General features: G+C 29.0%; 1 protein-coding gene across 2 annotated transcripts; it reads left to right on the top strand.

The window, feature by feature from the left end:
* The first annotated feature begins 3,595 nt into the window (after positions 1–3,595).
* LOC135931168 (GRIP and coiled-coil domain-containing protein 2-like) lies at positions 3,596–24,046 on the top strand. Of its 2 annotated transcripts, XM_065468079.1 has the most exons (11): positions 3,596–3,733; positions 3,778–3,939; positions 4,055–4,263; positions 6,421–6,566; positions 8,915–9,015; positions 9,762–9,926; positions 10,692–10,891; positions 15,191–15,419; positions 21,402–21,453; positions 22,562–23,007; positions 23,158–24,043. In XM_065468079.1, exons 1-11 carry the CDS (start codon positions 3,638–3,640, stop codon positions 23,347–23,349), a joined length of 1,998 nt encoding a protein of 665 aa, XP_065324151.1. In that variant the 5' UTR covers positions 3,596–3,637; the 3' UTR covers positions 23,350–24,043. The 2 variants fall into 2 exon arrangements, with proteins under 2 accessions (XP_065324151.1, XP_065324153.1); XM_065468081.1 differs by lacking the exon at positions 10,692–10,891 and having other exon boundaries at positions 15,213–15,419; positions 23,158–24,046.
* Positions 24,047–24,690: the final 644 nt, after the last annotated feature.

The following is a 24,690-nucleotide window of genomic DNA, read 5'->3' as shown; positions in this document are numbered from 1 at the left end:
ATCAAAAATCTTCAAAGCCTAAATCAGTACAGGGCAGTCTATCAACATCTATTGCAAAACAAAAATATTCTTTAAAAATAAGAAATAATACAGATGCATCTACAGTTGCGGAAATGGTAAATACTTATCATGCAGTATAATATTAAAAGAGCTACTTAACATCACAATGTTGGTAGAATCTTTCCCCATAATATTTAACGACTAATATAAATAAAAAGTATACTTGTAGAACACTAATGAGCAAGGCTATCATCAATGTTTTAGGATATAAATCCAGAAAGTCAATTCTTGACGATTTGAAAGATGTACAAACATATGCAATTCTAACAGATGTATCTAATAAGGAGATATCAAAACATTTCCCTTGATCCTCCCCTATTCCAACAAAATTAATGTCATTTCAATAAAACTATCAAAAAAATTTTCTCCAGATATGAAATATCCAAACACATAGTAAACCATATATAATGGTAAATAAGGCAGATTTGGCATTACCAATGAATTGCATGGCACCTTTCTGATCTGATAATTCCACAGTAAATTTGGCAAAAACCAGAGTGTATTTACAGAATTGAGTCAGCATAATGTTGGTTGACAGGTTCCTCCTAATACGCGCCATCGTAGAATTTTAAAATTTTACAAACCTTTAAAAAATAAATAGATTATAAAAGCTGTCCTAATATTTTAAAAAAAATTTTCAAAAATAAATATTTAGGAATTTTACATATAGGAAATCTACTATATGCTGTTAATATGCAGTTGCAATCAGAAGAATTTAATTTAATAAAGGTTCACTAAATTATGCTGCAGAAATACCAAAGTAAGAATATTATTACCAATCGTAATTATTAATAAGATTTAATATGATGTCATGTTTGAGGAGATTGTAATGCTTCTTTATTTTTATGATTTGCCAAAATATTCAAAATATTAATTTTACAATGTAAAAAATAAATTTATTTGATTTTATGCAAATGTATAAATAAGATTTTATAAAATATAGAAAGTCAAATAGTTATAGTTAATTATATTTTATTTGAGATTTAAATAATGGAACTAAACGTTTACCGTCGTTAGTAAGATATTTATAAAATTCCTGGCATGACATTTTATAATTTTGTATAACCATTAACTCGGCCTCTAATGTTGTTAAAGCAATTGGATTTCTCTCCTTTCTCCAGGCAGTCCTCATCAGGCTAAAAATGCGCTCCGATGAGGCATTAGAATGAGGTAAGGAGAAAACATACTCGCAAATTTTTTCCAAGCATAGGGATTTATCGTTATTACGAAAAAATTCCACCCATTTCTCCTCTGCTTTTAGACCATCTAACTTTAAGTATTCTGGCGAATCATAAAAAATGGAAAAAATTACAATCTCTTCAAACAAGGCTTCAATGTCTATCGGTAATTTTAATATATTTATTAAATTACAAAAACCATCAAATGATGGTTTCTGTTCCAAGGTCATAATATTTAAACATTTGTAAATAGAGTTATAAAAATCAAATTTTGATTGTAAATATTCTAAAATTGTCTTAATAAAAATATCTGCTTCATTTAAAAATGTATTAATTAGAGTATTATTTGAACATTTTAATATAATATTTTTAGCAATAGCGCCATAAAATTTATTATCTATTTTTAACTGTAGAGATGAACAGAGCTGTAGCATGATTTTGTGAATCTTTATCAATAAAGAATCTTCTGATTGCAACTGAATATTAACTACATGAAGTAGATTTCCTACATGTGAAACTAATCCCAAATATGCTTCTGACATTTCATCCTCGAAAAAATTTTTCAATATTTTAGGACAGCTTTTAAAATTTTTATTTAAGAAGTATTTCTTTATGGGTTCGTAAAATTTTAAAATTCTCTCGATAGCAGGTATTAATGATAACCACCTGATAGGTACATATCGCAACACTCACACCATTCCAAATCAGACCACTCCACCTTTTAATTCAGTGACTCTTTTAGTTGATGAACTAAATTCGTTTAAACATTTCATCACAATTACTTCGACATCTACAGATAGTACATTCATTGCCTTGTTGCAAGAATTATGCAGTATATGGCATATACAGCCAGTTGGTATTAATTCATTATTGTGTTGCCTCAATTAGGTAAATACACTTTGATTTTTGCCAAAATTAACAGAGGCATTATCAGCGCAGAAAGCTGACATGCAACTCATTGATAACCCTGAATCAGCTATATTTACCATTATGTGGTTAGCTATATCGTTGGATTTTTTACTATTGGATGAAAAAAATTTCAATAGTTTTATAGAAATGCCCTTATTCTTGTTGAAATAGCGAAGGATCAGGGGAAATGTTTTAATATTTCCCTTATTTGATGCGTCTGTTAAAATAGCATATGGATGTCCTTCTTTCAAATCGTCTAGAATTGACCTCTTGGATTCAGGTCCTAACACATTTGTGATAGCCTGCTCATTTATGTCCTACCACAAGTAAAGTTAGCACTTATTTTGGATTCGTTAAATATTATGGGAAAAAGATTCGACCCACATTGTGCAGATAGCATATGCATTTTGCATAATGGTAAGCATATTTTTAAAATGATAATATTTAGTAGATTGTCGTTTGTTATAACTGAGCTATTGTTGAATAATATATCAATTATATTTATAATCTTTTGCTTGACATATACTTTATGGAATAGTATAAAAGTAAGTAGTGAAAAATATTATTTAATCAATATTATTCATCCACTAACTTTATTTAAAAGAATTAGAGATTAGAATAATATCCACTTCTAAAAGTTCTATTCTTCTAACACAAAAATTTTGAAAATGTCGAGTGGAGCACTGCAATTCTAGATAACGATATAAAATATATTAAGTAATTTAAAATATATTTATAATAATTATACATACTGTTCTAACTTCTATTCTTTCTAACACAAATTTTAAAAATGTCGAGTGGAGAATTAAAGAATTTTATAAAAAATTTATTTTAGAGCGGAAAAATAAAATAAAAGAACTAGACATATTTTTCGAATAAATATTTAAAATTTATTTTAAAAATATAAAAATAATCAAATACTGTCTCTCAAAATTATTATTTATATATTAAAAACATTAAAATGCTAAGAAAAAAATTGTGGGAGAAATTAAAAAATTGTGGGAGATTTCTAATTGTGGGAGTTTTGTGGGAGTGAGATGTATGTGGGTAAACTAAAAAATTGTGGAAGACTCCTACTGATGGGGGAAGACATGGCAACCCTGTTACTGACTCAAACATATTAGTGGACTCATCACCTACAATCTAAAATTATTATCAAATATAAGATATAATATATAACAGAATTATATTATCTTATTTATTTTTCTAAATATTAATATTACCTTACTATCATTTAATCCTAAATCAAAATGGCTTTCCATATTGTTGTTTAAAAAAATTATATGCTAGTTTCGTATCGGATATATAACAGTTTCGTTTTTGATTGTTTCGTTAAAAAATTAAATAATTAAAAATACACAATTGGTAGTACCCATCAAAATAAAAATAGTAAAATAGCTATTTGCTCGGTACTGCCTTTGGTAGTAAGCATCATTAACCCCCTTTACCTATCATGTGATGAAATGATACCTTAAAAAAAATATAGTTATATGGAATCGGCCGAGAGCAAGGAAATTTTGGAAAATCAAAAGCTAAAAAGCTTGGCGATTCAACTTAAAAAATCGCTAAACGATTACAAAAATAAAGTTTTTTTTATGTATAAGTTAATAATTTTTCCTTATTTTTTAAGTGTGTGGCACTTGAAAAACAATTGTATTACCAAAGTAACGAGGCAAAAAGTAACACTGATTATCAGAATAATAGCCTAATTATCAATGATATGTTGCATGATGTGAGAGATCCTAAAAAAGAGAATCTATTTTTGAATGAATCTGAAATTGAAAACTATAAAGTAGAAACATAAATTAAAAATATTTAAATTTGTTTTTTATGAACAATTTGAATAAGGATATTGCATTTAAACTCTTGTGAATAAATTTTTAATTACATTATAATAAAATACAAAGCAAAAGTTGATAGTAAAGAATGAAGAGATTATAAGCCTCAAAGAAAATAACATTCTATTAAACAAAGAAAAGAAACATAATATAGAAGAGAGTCAAAAATTATCAAAACAAATTGATAAATTAAAGTTAGAAAATGAATTCCTAAATGGGCAAGTTATCAGACTACACATACAGTTTGGTCAGGTAGAAGATAACCAAGAAATGATTAGGTAAAATTAGGATAAATTATGATATATTTTTCACAGGTAGCAATTTTATTTAAATTAATAATATTTAGACCTCTCATATAATTGGGGGATAAACACTAACCTATCTAACTAACATATGTTTTTTGCTATTTCTATTTATGAGCTTATTAGGACTGATTTAAGTTAGGATCTAACAAGTCCAATCACAAAACTTGACTTAGGTATAGATTTTCTTAGATTTGGTTGGATTTAGATCTTAATAAATTTATTTTGGACTGAATTTGACCTTTTTTAAATTACTTTGTTTTAATGATGTATTATTGAATATTGTTTTACATTTTCAGATACTTTTTTTAAACATTTCAATAAAAAATACACACAATCCTAATTTTAAGATAAAACTTTGGATCCGATTCAGATAAATTTTTGTAAAATATTGAGGCAACATTTTTCTTGGATTCTGACCTGAGAAATAGATAGGCCCAATGCAGGGCTCTTATTAACAATGAGTAAATTTAGGTATTTATCTAAATAATCAGGAATAAATTGTGAAGGTGATTATGAAGGGCTAAGCCCACCCCTCTATTTTTATTTTGATCTTTGTGAACCTTTCCAAATTTTGAAGAAGGGTATATTTTGTATTCTAATCATGATAAATTAAAAAAAAATTTATATTTCTTTCTTTATTGCGTCTATTAGACCCCACTACAGCATTTGTTTCATATCTTTCACAGTATTATTGAAAGGTTAAATATCAATTAGAGACCTACCAGCCCAATCCTAGGCCTGGCCTGTGTACATGGGCCCAGCTTTATTTTAATTTTTTAAAATATACTTGGGCCAGGCCTAAAAATTTTTTTTTTAAATACCCAGGCTGGTAAATTTTAAAACTAATAGCCTTTATTAGCTATAAATTTAAAATAAATAAAATATATTTAAAAAAAATCTGGGCCAGGCCTGAACATATTAAACTCGGGACATGCAAATGGCACCTCTGCTGGTCTCTGATATCAATTAATAAAATAATATAATATTGAAATATAAAATTATTAATAATAATTATATTTTCCTTTGTAAAGATAAGAGCCTCTAGTTTATGTGTTAATATTTCTTCTATGAGAGGGGTATCTATATCACCAGCTGAAATACTTATGTGTTAGGTTTGCTAAAGTTGGAAATCTTTGAGCAATAATACTCCAATAATCAAGAGGATTGATTGGAGATTAAATGTTGATACCTTTGTTAATTATAATTTTAATTTTATTGTACTTTCTTTCTAATAAAAACAATGGAATTAACAATAGACAAATAAAAATACAAAATTTTAAATAGTTAATATTATTTCTTTTATTGAAGATTTATTACAAGAAAGGGAAATTAGTTCAAAAATGTGTATAAAAATATGTAGATTGGTATCGGTTAAATTTTTTACATCGGCCAATCCAATATTTTTTCTAAAAGTTCAATATCGGCATTGATCCAATACCAACATTTAATATTGGTACAGCCCTATTTTAAATAAATATAATCCCATTCTCATTCCACCTGTAAAATATTTTAAATTCGCCTGCCTATTTACTCCCTCCCCTCTTCCTCACCTAGCGTTCTTTTAATTGGATTTTTTGGCCTGGCCCATAATTGGTGCGCTAATTTTTCTCAAAAAATAAGCTTCCCTGGACTACGTGTTACAGGAGCTTGATACAAGTGAGACATTTATATTTGTTTTTTTTAAATTTGGGAAATCATCATATAAACATATAAAGTAACTAGTTATTTTGACGTTACATTCTAATTTTCTTGCAAAAATGCAACCAACTTCTAACTATTATTTAGACAACGCTAGAAATTAGAGATCTGCATAACACGTTTGACAAATTTTTAAAAAAAAATTTCGGGCTGAGCCGAGCTTGAAAAATTAATCCCGATGCAGATCATTACTACAAATTATTTATAAAATAATTATAATATATATAATCATATAATCACGATAATATTGGATCGATTTTTTAAATTATATCGGCACATATCCTATCCGATATTTAATGTCGGCGGCCATAATTTTTTTAGTATCCGTGGTATCGGTATAGGCTAAAAAAATAGTATATTTTAAAAAAATCTATTATTTTATATGTTTAAATTTAATTCGCACAAATATTTTTTCATTGTTGTACCTGTTAGGGTCAAGGACCTTGAAATTGAAAGCTACGAAAAATGCATTAATAACTTGAAAGAATCAATGGGCGATAAGGATGTAGAGACCTTGGCGCTTAAGAAACAGTTAGAAACTTTGGAAGATGTAATAACGAACAATGAGCAGGATATCTGTATAATTATGATTTCAATTTTATTTTAAAAATATTTATTTATAATTAGAAGTGAATAAAACTTAATTTAAGAAAATTATTTCTTCATAGTAAGAAAGAAACAAAGAATGAAAGTTAGATTTTTAAATAAATTATCGATATGTTATAATATTGCCTATTTGATGCGTTTTATAAATTTGTTGCACTTTTATTTAAACCGGTTTGTAAATTAAAAAAAAGAAGGTTTCCGGTTCCTGGATTTTCGTTTCGGGGTTCTATTTCCGGTTCCAAATATCTGATTTTAAACATTTCAAAAAAAAGTAAAATTGCCAGATTTAAATAGTGGTATACCAATATTTTTAATACCTGATCGAATCAATGATTTTTGAATCGATATCGAAATTTACATATCTAATATAATGACCAACATTTATTTTTATTTAAAAAAAACATTAAAATGTCGCTTAAAACGTTAACGTTATATACTACTATCATTTAATTTTTTTTTACAATGTTGTTAAAAGCTAGTTTCAAAAATAGCGCGCTACTACTATCCCTAATTTTCAAAGTAAAAACTAGCTGTCGCTAATTAACACTACTTTATGACATAAAAAATTGTTAATATTTTTAAAATCCGTTTATTATAAATTGAATAGCGCCTTGTATAGACTAGGAAAAAATTAAACGTTTTATTTATTATATTATTACATTTTAATAACAAAATCATTTTCGCCCCCGAGCCTTGAGCAGCCATTACTAAATTTAAGTTTAGCTTAGCTAAGCTAGCTCTAGATCAGCACTCTAAGGTGAGGGTAGGAATGTGCCCATTCTAGTTTAAAAGTGCATAAAATCAAAGAAGTTATCAAATATGTTTATGGTATTATTTATGATACAAAAAAAGCATACAGTTGATTTTCCTTCATATTTATATCATTTTTTTTCTAATAAAGCATCAATGGAATAGATCGTCTTTGTGATTACAGCCAATCTTTTATTCGTGAGATTCGGAATATTTAATCTTTTAATACATTTTGACCCTGGAAGATTAATGTATATGGATAATATCATAAGCGTAACCAGGTGGGGGGGGGTGGGATAGTTAGGGTTTTCCCCATGAATTTTATTGGAGGTCTTTGGGTCAACTTACTGTAGGCCTTTGGCTATGTTAGATTTTTTATAAAAATATTTCTGGGTTTTTTTTATAAAAATTTTGAATTATAATCGCTATTTTAAAAGGTTATTAACTTCTAACTTTTTCTTTCAAATTCTTTATAGTGCTATATTGTATTCAAATTTTTCAACGATCCAATCCGATATTACCAAAAATCCAATCCAATATTTGATAAAATTTTATTAATTTTTGTTTCCATAAATAAACTTCATTTATAGTGGGATGAGAATCTGCTCTCAGATTATCTGAGCATTCTTCGAATATTGATAAAAATTATCTAACTAACGCGTGATATTTAAATCAATGGTCGCTATTTAATTCTTGTTTATTAAGCAGGTAAACATATACTTCATCATATGATTTTAAGTAACTTTGTATCATGATATATACATAATTCCATCTATTATATCTTAATTGAAAGTCTTTGTTTGCTACAGATTGCTTAAAATATTGCACTATACTTAAAGTTATGCTATTTCAGGTAAGCAATTATCAAAAACATAATGTATTATGTTATTTAATATATGGCATGAACATGGTATCTTTCATCATCTTTGAATCCAGTTATATTCATTAAATTTTAAACTGCATCAATTTATAGGTAAATATAAGAAAATTTAAACATTCCTTTAATTTTGACTGATTATAATTTGAGTGCAAATGATTAGTATACAGTAAAGATAAATGAAAATAAAACATAATTAAATTAAATTTATTACTTAATTTTCATTGCATGGGAGTGAAACTTTAAATTATTTTTCATTCAATTAAAATTTTATGACGAGAAAAAAAAATGATGTTATAAAATGCCTATTTTTTTTAAAAAATTATTTCTTTTTAAAAAAGAGTTAAATTAAATTAGCAAATATATATTATAATTTATCATTTTAAAATTGCAAATTTATATTCATAAAACCAATTTTAAAAATTACAATTTCTTTGATTCATGGGAAATTCATGTTCACGCCCAATCACCCCGGCAAAAATTGGGAAGCCCCGTCACGCCTAATAATTTCAAATTTAACCAAACTCACTCCGTGACCCATCATGTCGCGCATAATTTCACCGCCCATCCCCACTTTTAGTTTTAATTCCTATTCGGGACAGGTAGGAAAGGGGTGAGAAAGCTGATTCGATAATTTATTTTTACCTTATTTTTAGACGATGTATAATTCAAATCGAATTTAACTTTCTTCAGGTCGGTTGAAAAGTTTGGAAGATGAGAAGGAAAATCGTATCCAGGAATTGAATGAGAAAATCGCATTACTTGATATTCGAATCGAAGATTTTACGGAAAAGGTTCAAAATTTTGGTATAATCACACCCTATTGCCGATATTATCTTATCATCTATCCATTTATAGGAATAAATTTGTTAACCATCACGACAAATTTTACCTTTTTTTAAATATTCAGTTTATTTCTAAGGTCTAATTTATAGTAAACGTGTTATGTTCAAGCGTTGCGTTAGTTAACGCTATCAAAAGCACAGTCGATTCTTCGTAGAGGTGATAATTTTTTGAAATATACATCGCAACATATTCAAATCTTATTGTGTTATCATCATAACGCTCCATATTTATAAATATTATACTTATTTATTGGGTTTTGTTAATATGCGTTGAATAACGCAACACGTGCACATATCGCCTTCACTATAAATGAGGTCTAAGGCTGCACACCAGAGCGTTCGGGCGTATAATTTTAAAAGATAGAAAGCTAATAATTGAGCGTCTCTGATTATCGTTTTACAAAAATTTTGATATTTCGACCATTTATACATAAAAACTGTTATCGTCTGTTTTTACTAGTCGTATTAATTTCAAATAATTTATATCTTAAAGTAATTAGGCTTAGGTTTAAATAGAATACATTTAAGACTAATCTTTATAATTTATAATTTTATTTATATTTTTTTTTATAACGACTACCAAACGCGCAATATCTCGAACGCTTTGGTATGGTCTTAGCCTAAATTCGCTACGTAAATCATTCATCTTAATTTTAACAATTTTTTTTAAATTTATAAATAACCATAAAAAATAGGAAAATGAAACAATGACTCGACACCAAAATCTGTTGGAAGAAATTGATAGGGTTAGATTATCAGCCCAAAACGAAACTTCCTTCAAGGAGACCCTCTTCGGGCATAAGCTTGCGGATCTTCAAAGGGAACTCGGTCGTTGCAAAGCCGAACACAACTCTTATAAAGTATTCGACTCGTTTTTAAATATATGATTGTTTGGGCAGGAGTTGAGCATCGTTCTCAGAACTCTTTCCAATGGGCCATAAATAATGTCTCTATATCTGAAGCCCCAATCAAGAAAAATATGGGTAGATGATTATTTTTATTATTTTTAAACACTAAATGGGCACGGTTAACTTTTAACTGAAGGGAAATGTGAATATCCTACTCAGAGTGTCCTTGGTAACTTAGAACAATCTCAGATTTTTATGATTAAATTTTTTTTAGAGTAACATATACGTCGAAACGCTTCAGGAAAGTTTGCCCAGTTTTATAGCTCCTGCTATTCCTTTAAATAGGTCCCTTAAGTCACTTCTTTTTTTAAAAAAATAATAATCTTTATCTATAAAATTTGAATTTTGTTATTTTTTTGCACCTATATTAAATAATTATATTATAAAAGTTAATATTCTTTAATTACTTTTTAAACATTTTACTGAGAGCTTATTTTTTTTGAATCTAGAAAATTTTGATTTGATAGGAAATTTGTTTTTGTTTCAATTTCAGACAATTCTGAACGTTTATTCTTATTTTATATTAATTTTTATGACGGAATGCATATCCGGTCAAATCAGATTTTTCAAATTGAGAGATTTCGAATTCCCATGCGGCATATATATTTGAATATTCATTAATATAGTATGAAGGAAAACATTTGTTTATATTTTGTTTTATAACAATGTGCCTTTCTAATTTTTTAGAACAATTATTAATCCGACCTTATCATTAAGGCTAAAGTGCAAGTCGTTCTCAATGAATCACTGATCTCCGCTAAAACTGACCGGTCCATTCAAGCCACACCTCCCGTGATAACGAAATCTTTTAAATTCGTTCAGACTAGTCCGTCAAATCGAACCGTTATAAACGATGCGGTCGATATTCGTATTAAGAATCTTATGTTGTCTCAAATCTTTGCGGAATGGGAGAACAAGTTTGTTCCCATTTGCAATATTATATTGTGATCGCACCTTGATAAACTGAACATGATTGTTTACCCTAATTCTTACTAACTTTAAAAAGTTGACGACAAAATATTTTCCGAAGGAGTAATACTTGAAAAGTTTCTTATACAAACGAAATTTTATGAGAATTTTGAACCTGGACTAATAAGGATTACGGTTCTTCCGAATATTTTTTAAGAAAAGCGGGATTTGGTTTCAGTTCTTAAATTTAGCGCGGTTTGAGTGTTTATATTAGACGGTGCCGAATGTACCGTTTAACAAATCTGTATTTAACTCTCTTTTTTTTTGGTTTGGAGCGTCATTGCCACATGGTTATAATATATAAAAATGATTTCGTTGCTTTTCGAATAACATCTGTAGCTAAACGGTGATTGTTGAAACCAGGTTTATAGCTGACCTTGACGGTTTTATGCATCGGGGTATGATATATAACAGATCGGAAGAGAGGGCGGCTTTAGTACATGTTAGAGATCTGCAAAAGTAGGCCCGACGGCCTATTTTTAAAATCGGGTTCGGGCTAGGCAGGGCTTAATGTCGGGCTTTGGAATTTTTTAAAAATATATCTAAATTTATCAATTTTATGTTGTATTTTTAATGTAAAATAAAAATATTTTATTTTATTTATAGAAACTAGACGCCATATAACATATATTGTTTATTTTGAACAATTATAAAAATTATTTTCTATATTTAAATAAATTCGGGCCTGGCTGGGCTTGAAAAATTAGGTCCGATGCAGATTAATAGTATACGTATTAAAAAAAATGGGTCTTATTGCATTTTAATATTGGTGTTTGTTTAGAAAATTTCAATAATGTTGAGTTGACCACGTTTAGCATCAACCGTTCTACAGGTTTTGGTTCCGGCTCAAACTCTGTTAAAGAAACTCCCAAAAATGAATCACCCAAAATTTTAAACAATGTATACTACCAAACTTCATATAAAAAATATATAATTAATCCTTAGTAAATAATATTTTTATGGTCCGTGGATAATCCTTAAATAAAAATATATGTGATTCGATAAAATCCTTAGATAAAAATATATGTAATCTTATAAGGTCTTTCTTGAACTAAAATTTAAGCTTCAGGAAATAAGCGATAGATCATCTAGACACCAATCTTTGTTAGTTAGCAGGCCTTATAAAACATATTCTAGAGAAGATCTTGTCTTAAAAAACGTTATGCAAACATTTAGGATTTGATTTATGAGTGGAATTCTATTATAGGAAAACCGATTTTCGCAATAAAATGGACAAAGAAGAATTTATAAAAGAAATATTCGCTTTATAAAGTATTTATTTATCTTAACAGTATTGTGCCTAACTTATTCTTTAATTTAGGCTATATAAAAAAAACAACAATTTTTAAAAAATATATGGGGTCTTTAAATACAATAATTGGACCCTGAACAATGGAATAACTTCCATATAAATGAATCCCGTTTTGTAATGAACTATGGTAGTATTAGGGATCATGCATTAAGAAAGTAGAATAAAGCATCTCTTACTGATTGTTAAAAAGGAACCGTTATGATATGGGAATTTATGAGTTCCAAAAATGATGGAATTCTGGCCTTCATAAAATAAACGCTTTAAAATATTAAGACATTAGATTAACATCTTCATCCAATATCGATTACACGGGAATCATGGGGGATCTCATAAATATTAATATCTTTTCTTTCTTTCTTTCTTTCTTTCTTTCTTTCTTTCTTTCTTTCTTTCTTTCTTTCTTTCTCTTCTTTCTTTCTTTCTTTCTTTCTTTCTTTCTTTCTTTCTTTCTTTCTTTCTTTCTTTCTTTCTTTCTTTCTTTCTTTGGGATACAATCAAATGTTAAATTCAAATGGACCATTATTTAAGATAGATAATAAAATTTGACGTAATTTATGGAGCGCTTTTATATTTTATTATGTATTTTTATAGTACGCGTTCATTTTGAACGCTTTCGGAGCGAGGTTCGTTTTTTAGGAAAAAATGATGAACGGCGTTCCTTTTATTTTTTAACGAACTTTGAACGTGAACGCGTTCCTTTTTTATGAAGAACGCGTTCGAATTTAATGTTTGTTCAATTTTAAAAACCCTTTTTGTCATCGCTGTGCCTATTATATAAATAATTATATACATTTTTAATATTATATATTGTTGATTGGTGGAAAAGAAAGAAAATATTATTATTAAGAAATTAAACGCCAATATTTGATTTTTGATTTTTATGAATAATCATCATTACAAAAAATTATTAATTTCTAGGATTCACTTTTAAAAATTATATTTTTTTTAAAATAAAACTTTCGTTTTTTTGGAATTATACATTTTAAAAAAATCACACTTTTTGGAAATTATACCTTTTAAAATTATACTTTGCAAAAAATTAAACTTTTTTTCTTTCTTTATTTTTATGAAAAACAATTTCTGTGGACTAATGTTTTTTACGCAAACAAGCGAAGTATTATTGTTTTATAAAATTCTTAACTTTATAATTTTTAAATAAAATTAATAAAGAAATAAAATTAATAAAGAAATAAAATATAAAAAGCATATTATTAATCCAAGGTTAAGGCTGTGATATCAGTGTTAGATTAAGAAATTAAATTTATTATTTCTGAGAGTAAGTTAAAGGACTTTTTTGTTATTTTATTTTTATTAATTTGAAAAATTTAATATTAATCCTAATTTTTTAAGAAAAATATTTTATAATCAACTGTTTTTCCTTTACACATTTCAATTTTTTTTAACACACCATTATTATAGTTTATTAATTTGAATATTGTTTATATTTTAATTTAATAGATTAGCATAAGCATGGATATTATTATTTCATCATCATTATCTGATTCTGAAAATTCAAAATCAGATTAATTAATATTACCATAGCCCAAATATGATAAATATTTTACAGCAACATCCTATATTGAAGGAACTAATTCAATACTTACCAAATGTAAAATGTGCCCAAAAAGTATTATATCAGTTTCAAAATCTTCAAGTTCCAATTTAAAACGACATTTGATTGTAATATTAATTATTTTATTTTATATAATACAACTAAGTAAAATCATTAAATTTGAAGAAAAAATGCATTTAGGTTATTTGACCCCAACAATAACGATAGTTATTTTAAAATTAAAAAAAATTAGTGGTCTAAATTATGGTCAACTATTGATAGTCGCATTATTAAATGGGATTAATAACTTATCACTATATAATTAATTGCATATATTTTATTTTTTTTAAAGATTTGAACATATATATGAAGATCAATATATTCTTTCTGCAATTATACTATCCAGCTTTTAAGCTTCAATGGCCATGGATAAAACTTCTACAGAACGAACCTATAAAAAATAAACTTATAGCGTTATTGAAAAAATGCATTGAAAACCCTAGAAATGATAATGCAAGAACTGTTAATTTCGAGATATCCTTTTTTTTGACGAGGAAGTAGAGGATGGATTGGAGGAGGATAATTATCTCAATTTTTTGAAGCAAAGGACAAAACAATAAATGTTTTTAATATATTCCCCACGTTAAAAGAGTTGTTTATTAAGCATAATACCGCAATCTCCTCATCTGCCCCTGTAGAGAGCGTTTTTAGTATGGCTAATGCCGTATTCAAGTGTTCCTGTCTATCAGATGAAAATTTTGGAAAACAATTGTTATTAAAAATTAATAAGAAAAATTTTTTGTAAATAAAAATATCTTTTTATTCGCTATATTATTTTGTATTTATATTTATATTATCAAAATAAAACTATATATTTTTTTAACATAGCTAATATATTGTGTTAAAAAATATAAGACATTTATTTATATTAAATTAAATTTAAAAAAAAATTTATCATAAAATTTTGAACGAACGTGAACGCGTTCCTTTTCTTTGAAAGTGAACGTTACGCGTTTGATTTTTTTAGAAATCAGCACTATATTTTTAACATTTTTTTAAATATAAATTAATAAAATTTCATATTCTTTTATATATATATGTAATTATAAATAAAATAAAAAATTGCCATTAGACGAATATATATGAAGTGGGTGGCGTTATATATAAATTTTGCACTTTTGTTAGAACCGTTTTCTGAAAATTTTAAAAGTAGATTAGTTTTAATTTCGGTACCTAGATTTGTGTCCCAAAACCTGTTTTAAACTGAATTCAATTAAGAAAAATAAATTATTTACTATGAGATGGTAAGTTAATTTAAAACTATAAACTTTAAAACATTTTTCATTTCTTCCTAAAATTATATGTATCATAATCGGAATCAAGATTCACACTCATATTAACACAGATCGCGAGATGTCAAGACCAAAACGCCGAAAAATTTGATCAATGCCAAAAACGCTTACAAAGTTACTTGTCACGTGATAGAATATTGGATGACTCGAATGTAGACGTTAATGCCAACTACAACAAAAGTTCACCTGTTTATCAAGGCGCTAATTCTGGATCTCGGCGGGACACGAACCTCGATGATTCTTTTAATAGCAATGAACAAGTGATCTTTTATATGTATTCAGAGTTTTAATGAGAGAAGATTATTTGGAGGCAACCCCTGAAAATAATATGTAGGCAAATTGTTCCCACTCCCGCTCCATTGACACTATATATTTTAAAGGGATCTTTTTTTTTGTCAATGAGCATGAAATTTATAAACTAAAGGTCTGTAAAGCCTGGCACGTTAAATTTTGCGAAAAGTCTGCTCCGGCCTGTTAAATTATTTGTACTAATTTTTTGCCATCACCTTTTTTTTACCTATGTAATTGCCGGGGTGGCCTAATGGGTTAGATGTATGCTTGGAAACAGAAGGACGCAGGTTCAATCCTGGTAAGGAGCATAAAAACTTTCAAGTTTTTCTTCGATGACTGATGTATAAAGACATATGGTAAGATGAATTTCGGAGCTTAGAGATAAAACCCCGGTCACCGACAGGCCTGGACAGCCGGGTGCTAAGGATACCTGTCCAATAAACAAAATGAAGGAAACAAATGGAAATATGAATATGAAAGCTAGGGCGTTCCGTCCAAACGACGCGCAGGGTGTAGACCTCCATCCAGTGAAAAGTAAAGTAAAGGTCAAAGCAAAGAAGACAAGATTAGCCAGTTTGAATATTGGGACGCTTAAAGGTAAGACGAGAGAATTGGCTTCAATGTTGAACAAGAGAAAAGTTCGAGAGAATTGGCATCAATGTTGAACAAGAGAAAAGTTGATATAGCGTGCATACAAGAGACGAAATGGAAAGGTAAGAAGACTTTAATGATTGGAGATGGGTATAAATTGTACTATAATGGAATTGTTAGCAATAGGAACGGTGTCGGTATTATCCTCAGTCAAGATCTAACCTCCTCAGTAATGGAAGTCAACAGGATCTCTGATAGACCAATGAAGATAAAACTCTGTATTGGTCAATCAATACTACACATCCTATCAGTATATACTCCTCAAACGGGTTGCAAGGAAGAAGAGAAAGATGAATTTAGAGCTATCCTTGATGAAGCTATAATGGAAATCCCTAAGGATGACCTAGTCATAAAGGTGGTGACTTAAATGCGCATATGGGAAAACAAGAGATAGCTACAAAAGGCATCATGGTGGTTTTGGATATGGAGAAAGAAATGATGAAGGAGAGCATGTACTGAAATTTGCGCAAGCCTTCGACCTTGCCTTAACCAACACCTACTATAGGAAAAAAGACAGTCATTTAATAACATAAGAAAGTGGTACAAGGAAAACACAGATAGATTACATGCTAATCTCTCGCAGAAGATTAAAAGATGTAATAGACTGCAAAGTCATCCTAGGAGAAGATATCGCCGCACAACACAAGCTACTAGTCATGGATTTACACATCTCAAATAAATCCACTTAAAACAAGATAAAGCTGGAACCATGCATCAAATGGGGCAAATTAAAAACAATGACAGATGCCTTTGCAATCAATGCAAACATTGAAATTATAGATTCCTCACAAGTCAGTGAAAAAATATGGACAGACCTATCATCCAGATTAACAGACACTGCCAAATCGACACTAGGATTGACAATGGGAGGCAACAAATCATACAAAGAACTATGGTGGTGGAATGAAGAGGTACAAACCACTATAAAGGAGAAAAAAGGCCTATATAAAATATGGTTCAAATCCAAAAACTCAGATGACAAGACAAATTACAAAAAATCTAAGAGAATAGCTACAAAGGCGGTGGAAAGAGCCAAATCTATGGCATACAATGACCTGTATGAAGAACTACATACCAAAGAAGAGCAAAATAAAATATACAGATTAGCCAAACAGCGAGAAAAGAACTCTAGGGATATAAATGGAGCTTCGAAAAAATAAAGATAGGAAATTGATAATAAAGGAAAAAGAAATAATGAATAGATGGAAAGAATATTTTCAGGAGCTTCTCAACTTTAATCCCCACATACTACATCTAGACGAACACTCCCCATGTCAAAACCTTGTACAACCTATAACAACAAGAAATAATCACATGCCTCAAGCATATGAAAAACAACAAATCTAGGGGTCCAGACGATATTCCAATAGAAAGCCTTAAAGCACTAGATGATGGAATACATTTCCTCACAATTCTGTACAATAAAATACTTGGAAATGAAGAGGTTCCCTAAAAATGGAGGCAGAGCTATCTAGTCCCTATCTTCAAAAATAAAGGGGATCCACACAATTGTCAAAATTGCAGGGACATAAAACTAATATCACACTGTCTAAAACTATACAAAAAAATAATAGAAAAAAGATTAAGAGACATAATCGAAATAGGAGAGACTCAGTTTGGCTTTTTGCCTGGAAGATCAAGAACTGATGCTATCCACGCAATTAGGCAAATGAGTGGAAAATACCGGGAAAAGAACAAAAAGCTACACATGATCTTTCTCGATCTAGAAAAGGCCTTCTATAGAATCCCAAAAAAACTTATCTGGTGGGCGCTACGCCACAAAAAAGTTCCCGAAAAATATATAACAAATACAGAATATGTATATGGGCCATACAACAATGGTCCGTAGCACAACAGGTACTTCAGCAGGCTTCACAATTGCCGAAAGAGTTCATCAAGGGTCGGCTCTCAGCCCACTTCTTTTCATTACAGTAATAGATGTATTAGCACAGTCTATACCTCAAACAGTCCCGTAGAATATGATATTTGCAGATGATATTGTGATACTTGCCGAATCCAAGGATGAAATGAAAGAAAGATTAGTGAGTTGGATAAATATCCTAGAAAAGCACGGACTAAAAGTAAATAGAGAAAAGACGGAGTATATGGTGATAGGAGGAGATGAAACAAAGAGTATTGATATAAATGAATGGCAGATATCGGCAATTTAAAGTTGCAAATATTTGTGCTCCACTATACAAACAAACGGCACAATAGAAAAAGAGATAAAGAGTAAAATTAATCAAGGGTGGTTAAAGTGGAGATCTTTATCTGGAGTGCTATTTGACAAAAGAATCCCACACAAATTAAAGGGAAGAATTTACAGTTCCATAGTACAACATTCTATATAGTTCGGAAACATGGCCAACCAAAGAAGTTCGTTGAAAAACCAACTAATTTTCATTAACGATTAAGTGTATTTTATTTTTTTTATTTTACCTAAGTTATTATTCTCATTTAAAATATTTGCAAAGTTTATGGGTGAATGTAGTGTTGTTAAACAACTCCATTTAGTCGATTTTTAAAGGGCTAAATCAAAATTTACCAGGTTATTATTGCCTGTGCCTTGAAATTTCGCCAATAGAAATCCAGACCTTTTTGATACCTGTGGGAGAAATCAATAAGCATAAGTAATTTACTCTTGGCTAAAATTTTGAGTTAATTGTTTTTAAAATTGGCGAAATCGAGCTGTTTAGCAACACTTGACTCGTTAGATGTTTTAAAATTCTTTTCTTTTTATAAAACTTTTTTTTTAAACATTACAACAAATATTGTATATGTTGCTTTCATTAATTTATTATTATGAAATTATTTATAAAATAAAAAAAATTATATGATTATATAATAACCAAAATAATAAAAAATATCGGATCGGATCAGTTTTTTAAAAAGATTGGCCCGATTTGATATTTTTTAAAACGCTAAATATGGGTGCCGATCCGATATTACATATCGGCACAGCCCTATTTATAATGTAATTAGATGACAATTAGTTCAGGAATAGTTTGTTAATATAAATTTCAAGAATGATCTGCTTCTTTAAAAAAAATTTATTACAAAATATTTTACATTTTACTTTGGATCTTTTTTGATATTGGAGCATATAAATAACATAAAAATAAAATAGAACTAGCTGTGCGATACTAAGTTTTGTGTGGGAAATTGAAAGTTTCAAAATAATTTATTCTCTATAATACATGATTAAACCACTTTGTTGATCATATTATCCTCCTTGAAATTACATAATTATCATTTTGAAGAAATAAGTTTACAATATACGAAAATTTTCCGCTGGGTTGGATTTTATTTTTTAAACCGTTACCAGGTGGTGCTAAATAATTTGAGGCTTGATTAAAAATAAGTTTACTTTCCTGCTAATACTTCGCCTTGGTATCGGCCAAAGAAAGTTGTATTGGCTACACCTCATCGGTAATGGAGAAAGAACAGGATTAATTCATGGACCAACGGCATTTCGCATAGGGTCAAGAAAAATAGAGAGTTTTGATTATTTTTGGAAGTCTGGATATTTCAGTAGGAGGACTTACCAGGAATCTATAATCTAAATAATAGACCCAAAAAATGTTTCGATAAAATTAATACTTTTTATAATATCCTATATACCTAGACAAAAGAACGGGTCCTGGGGAAGGTCTCCTTTTTGAATTCCCTGAGAGGATTTTAATGTATGCTAGCCATATTGTAGAAAAGAGGGATAACTGTTGATTATTGTAAATAATAGTATCCAGTGCCTACTGTCTAGTACAATGAAAAGTTTGATAAAACGTTGACGATTTCAACTGTTGAATATATATTCTTAAAATCTAGTTTAAAAACGTTTATTTATTTAAATATATATGGCTACATCGGTGATAGCTTACTCGGAGCCTTAAGATTCGCAAAATTGAACCCATAACTATTAGCAATGCGCCAATCTGGGTTATTAAGTGCGATAAGTTTCCCGCCGAATAGTATAAGAATTATTTCATAAGGAAGCTGCCCTCTCCTGATATTGTTAGAGAATAGTGGGATGTTGGTTCAGAAACGACTGACTGCCTAATATTTGATTTAATAGCCTAAAGAAAAATGTAGCTAATGCCACCCAGTCCCCGCATCGTCTTTTTTAAAAGTGTTTGTTGTATTAATAATTTCTGATTCGGTACTAGTACTCAGGCTACATAGAGAGAAAGAGTTAGAAGTTGTTGTTTTTTGGCGGTCATCTTAAAAATGAAGTTATGTCAAGTTTATTGATTATTTTAAATCCTATAGTTTTGAGGGAGGGAGGAAAACACGTGTTAAATATGGATGGGCCATGAAACGAGATGGTAAAAACTGTATATTATAAAGCGGAAGATGTTGTTTATAGATGCACTGGGCGGGTCTCTGGCTCCTTTAAGATTCATTTAAAACTATAACCAAATTTATGACCATGATTATATTGTTTTTTCGGTAATTTAGAATAAGATGTTATGGGTAATTCTGGTCCTGGACAATTAAGCCCTGTAAAATTGAAGTTGAAGAGAAAAAAAATGATACTTTTGTAATTGTAATAAATGTCTTTGAGGAGGGACAACGGGAATCTCGAGGGCCATGATCTTTATAATGTGCCCATCTTTGTAACTGAAATACCCGTTTTGTAAATTATACTAAGTTAAATATAAAGGCTAAAGAAGCTGTTTCTACTATACTGCTTTTATTTTTAGCACCTACTTTACAGTGACCAAAATATAAGTATATTGTAAATAGAAATTTAATTATTATAATGTCCAAATTAATAATACTTGTAAGGGATGGAAAAAACCCCTTTTCGGGAAGCTGTTTTTTATATTACTATCACAATCCCTATGTAAAATATAATCTACCAGTCCAAATTTTAAAATATCACAATTATTTTTTAATCTGCTCATAATTTTTGTAATACTTGTGCAGTCATTAAACTTTATTCATTTCATAAGGCAAATTTATTTGCAAAATAAGAACAAATATCTAAAAAAAATTAAAATAAAATCTTTCGATCTATATATGTTATAAAATTTGAATGGCTAAGTTAAATATAAAATAACACGAAGGTTATATCAAAATAAAATATAAGAATAAGAAAATACAAAAATAAAAAAGTTATAAATTTGAATCCCTTAACATTTTTGTTAATATAATATTTTAAGCTTGATTTTTTTGCTCTTCCCCCCCCCCACCCCCCATTTTATGCTGTTTTTATTTGTTCATTATTCTTAAAAATGCTGTTATATTCTCTCAAAACTATTTGCTTTATGAAATTTTTCTATCAAAAATATTATTAAAAGCCGTTCAATGGGTTGAACGAATTTGTTAGAAATGACGATGCCATATTTTCAAGTACATAAAAAAGGAAGAAAATTTTTTAAAAATTTCGATAAAATGTTAAAATAATTTTCTGATCATTTATTTCGATTAATTTGTTGGGTTCCAGATAGATGATTTATAGTCTAGTGTCAAAGGCTAAGCTTCATCCGCAAAGCACAATAACTTGATAGATATTCTTAGTTTCTAGGATTCTACTATGCTAATGAATATAAGACGATATAAGGTAGGCAGTGTTATTTCGGAATTACTCGAAGCAATTCCCCCTTCTCCCTCTCATTAATTCATTATTTTATTTGTACGCCCAAAATTTTAAGCAAAAAATATTTTAAAAAAACAGATCACTTCAGATAGAGTAAACAAATAAGAAAACATATTTGCCTTAAAAATTGGCTTTTGGCAAATACGCATTTAATTTCGCTTAAAACTTGATCGCATTAACACTTTCTTTCTTTCTTTCTTTCTTTCTTTCTTTCTTTCTTTCTTTCTTTCTTTCTTTCTTTCTTTCTTTCTTTCTTTCTTTCTTTCTTTCTTTCTTTCTTTCTTTCTTTCTTTCTTTCTTTCTTTCTTTCTTTCTTTCTTTCTTTCTTTCTTTCTTTCTTTCTTTCTTTCTTTCTTTCTTTCTTTCTTTCTTTCTTTCTTTCTTTCTTTCTTTCTTTCTTTCTTTCTTTCTTTCTTTCTTTCTTTCTTTCTTTCTTTCTTTCTTTCTTTCTTTCTTTCTTTCTTTCTTTCTTTCTTTCTTTCTTTCTTTCTTTCTTTCTTTCTTTCTTTCTTTCTTTCTTTCTTTCTTTCTTTCTTTCTTTCTTTCTTTCTTTCTTTCTTTCTTTCTTTCTTTCTTTCTTTCTTTCTTTCTTTCTTTCTTTCTTTCTTTCTTTCTTTCTTTCTTTCTTTCTTCTCTTTCTTTCTTTCTTTCTTTCTTGGAACAATTAGGCGAAATTTAACTGAATTCTTATATTGATATGTTAGAGCTCATTTTATTTTATATACACATTTTATCTGAGCCCACTAAATTGCATTTTCAATTCCGTTCTTTCTGCCACTAATTTTTTGCTATCGACAATTTTGGTGTTAGCATTTTTATATGATCACTGCCGTAACATTTTTTCTTCTTTTTTTAAAAAAGTCACGCCTCACTCTCCTCACCCATCATACCATGATACTTTATCAAAGGTAACTCACATTACTTCTTCTCGCGGTGACCAATACAATAATGTCATTCCCCAATCTGTGTCCACCCTAGAGCGATTATTACTTCCGACCCACCTCTCCTCCACCCTCTCCAAATCCGCCACTAAAATTCCAAAAACGGGTAGTGAATCGCGTGAAACCCACCTGACCCGACTCCTAGCCGAAAACGAATGGCATTCCAGCCGATTGACAGAACAAATTGAACTTTTGAAGCGTGAAATAAGGAGGTTGGACAACGCATGCGTGGGTAGGCACCTCCCATTTCGCCGAGAAGCTGATCTGTTGGAAGATTTCCTAGAGGGAAAAAGTGTAGAGAATGTAAATACTACTTTTAAAGAGCCTCTGCAAAATTTGGAATACCTGAAGAACGTTCTCGTTAAAGTGCGCTTTTAATATTTTATTATATTCAATATCAAATGCAGTTTTTTTTCATTATTTTTTAATTATCTAATATTAATAAAAATTAAAAATTTTGTATTGTTTCGTATGTATTTATGTCATACATATTTTAAAATAAAATATGCAATAAAGTTTTTAAGCCCAGAAACGGATGGTCAACAACGCAAAACGCTCGTGTCTGTTCTTTCGACCATTCTTCAACTGCGCACCGATCAAAAATTAATATTGAATAGAGTGTCCGAAAATAACATATTATTCAACCTTCCTAGTGATTCTTTGTTCAATAACGAATATTCCTCCGCTAAACGTTTTGGATTCTTTTGAATCACTGCACTCATTTTTTTTTGATCAAAATCAACCATAAACATTCAAATTCCGCTGCCGGTGTTACCCATATTTCCATTAATTAATGAACGGGGGAAAATGCCGGAACTTTAAATGATTAAAATATTATTTCTAATTTCCAAAATTGGCTCTCATAAGCGAACTTCTTCGCTTCGGGTCTTTGGAGGGGAAGGGGGGTTGGGTCTATCACATTTTTGAAAAATTAACAATATTTATGCATTATGAATGTTAAAAATTTATATTTATTAAATCGTTTTTTTTGTAAAATTTATCTCGCGAACTAATTGGCGTTATCCATAATTTGGCAATCTTAATTATCAATTTTTATTTTGTTGTAATCATTCCTTGAATTTTTTAAATATTTTAAATATCTTGTTAAACATGCATGTTATTGACTATTCGGCTGTTTTTAATTCTATGAAATTCGAACATCGGGTTTCAATTCAAATTAATTTTTTTGTCAATCAAGACACACGTTATAATATTGTTAAAGCTCTAACGTTTACAATGCATGTTTGATTTGTTAATGATCACCGAATTTCATGAACCCCATGTACTAATGATATCAATGATCCGTTTGTTTTCATAATAAACTGGGTTATTTTCTATATTTATATCCACTTCCTTAATAGTTTATTAGGACGCTCATATTCCATTTTAATAGTAGGGTTATTTTAAAAGTTACTATGGGTGAATTACTTTATGATTTACATTAATAAAATTCGATTACATAAAATTACATGTAGGAAATATTGAAATTTCTCTTCATTTAAGATATGAAGCAGCTTCTTTTTGTTATACACGTGCGATAATTTGGCTTTTATGAATAATTAAGATAATCGTGTTGATATAAGATTCTAAATAATTAAATTGTATTTTAAACAGATTGATAATAATTGGCTATAAAAATTTTAACGCAGGATTTGTAAAACATTGAAAAAAAGATGGGTTAAGGCCGGATATCATGTTCTCGTTCTTGCCTTTTTCCTCATGATCATCATCTCCTTAGAAGTTAGTAGATACCAGAATTATAAAACCTTTTGATGTATGAAAATTAATATTGCCAATTTTCTTTACTCCAGGAAATAAGTATAATTTTTTCCAAAGGACTTGGTTTTCCTCTGGAGTAGTTTAAAATAGATAAAAAAATCTTTTTAGCCATCAAATCCATGTTTTTCTAAAAAAATTATCTCTCATGCCTCGTGGAGTAAAGAAAGCTGTTACTTTTCATTTCAAACTACCCAAGATTTATAATAGTCATCTACCTAAAAGATTTCGTCAGTGCAAGGTAAAAATGAAAGGATTCCAAATCACTCATTA

The sequence above is a fragment of the Gordionus sp. m RMFG-2023 genome, chromosome 1 (genome assembly GCF_954871325.1).
Source record: "Gordionus sp. m RMFG-2023 chromosome 1, tfGorSpeb1-WG-v2, whole genome shotgun sequence".
NCBI lineage: Eukaryota > Metazoa > Nematomorpha > Gordioida > Chordodea > Parachordodidae > Gordionus > Gordionus sp. m RMFG-2023.
This window is presented reverse-complemented; position numbering and strand designations above follow the sequence as displayed.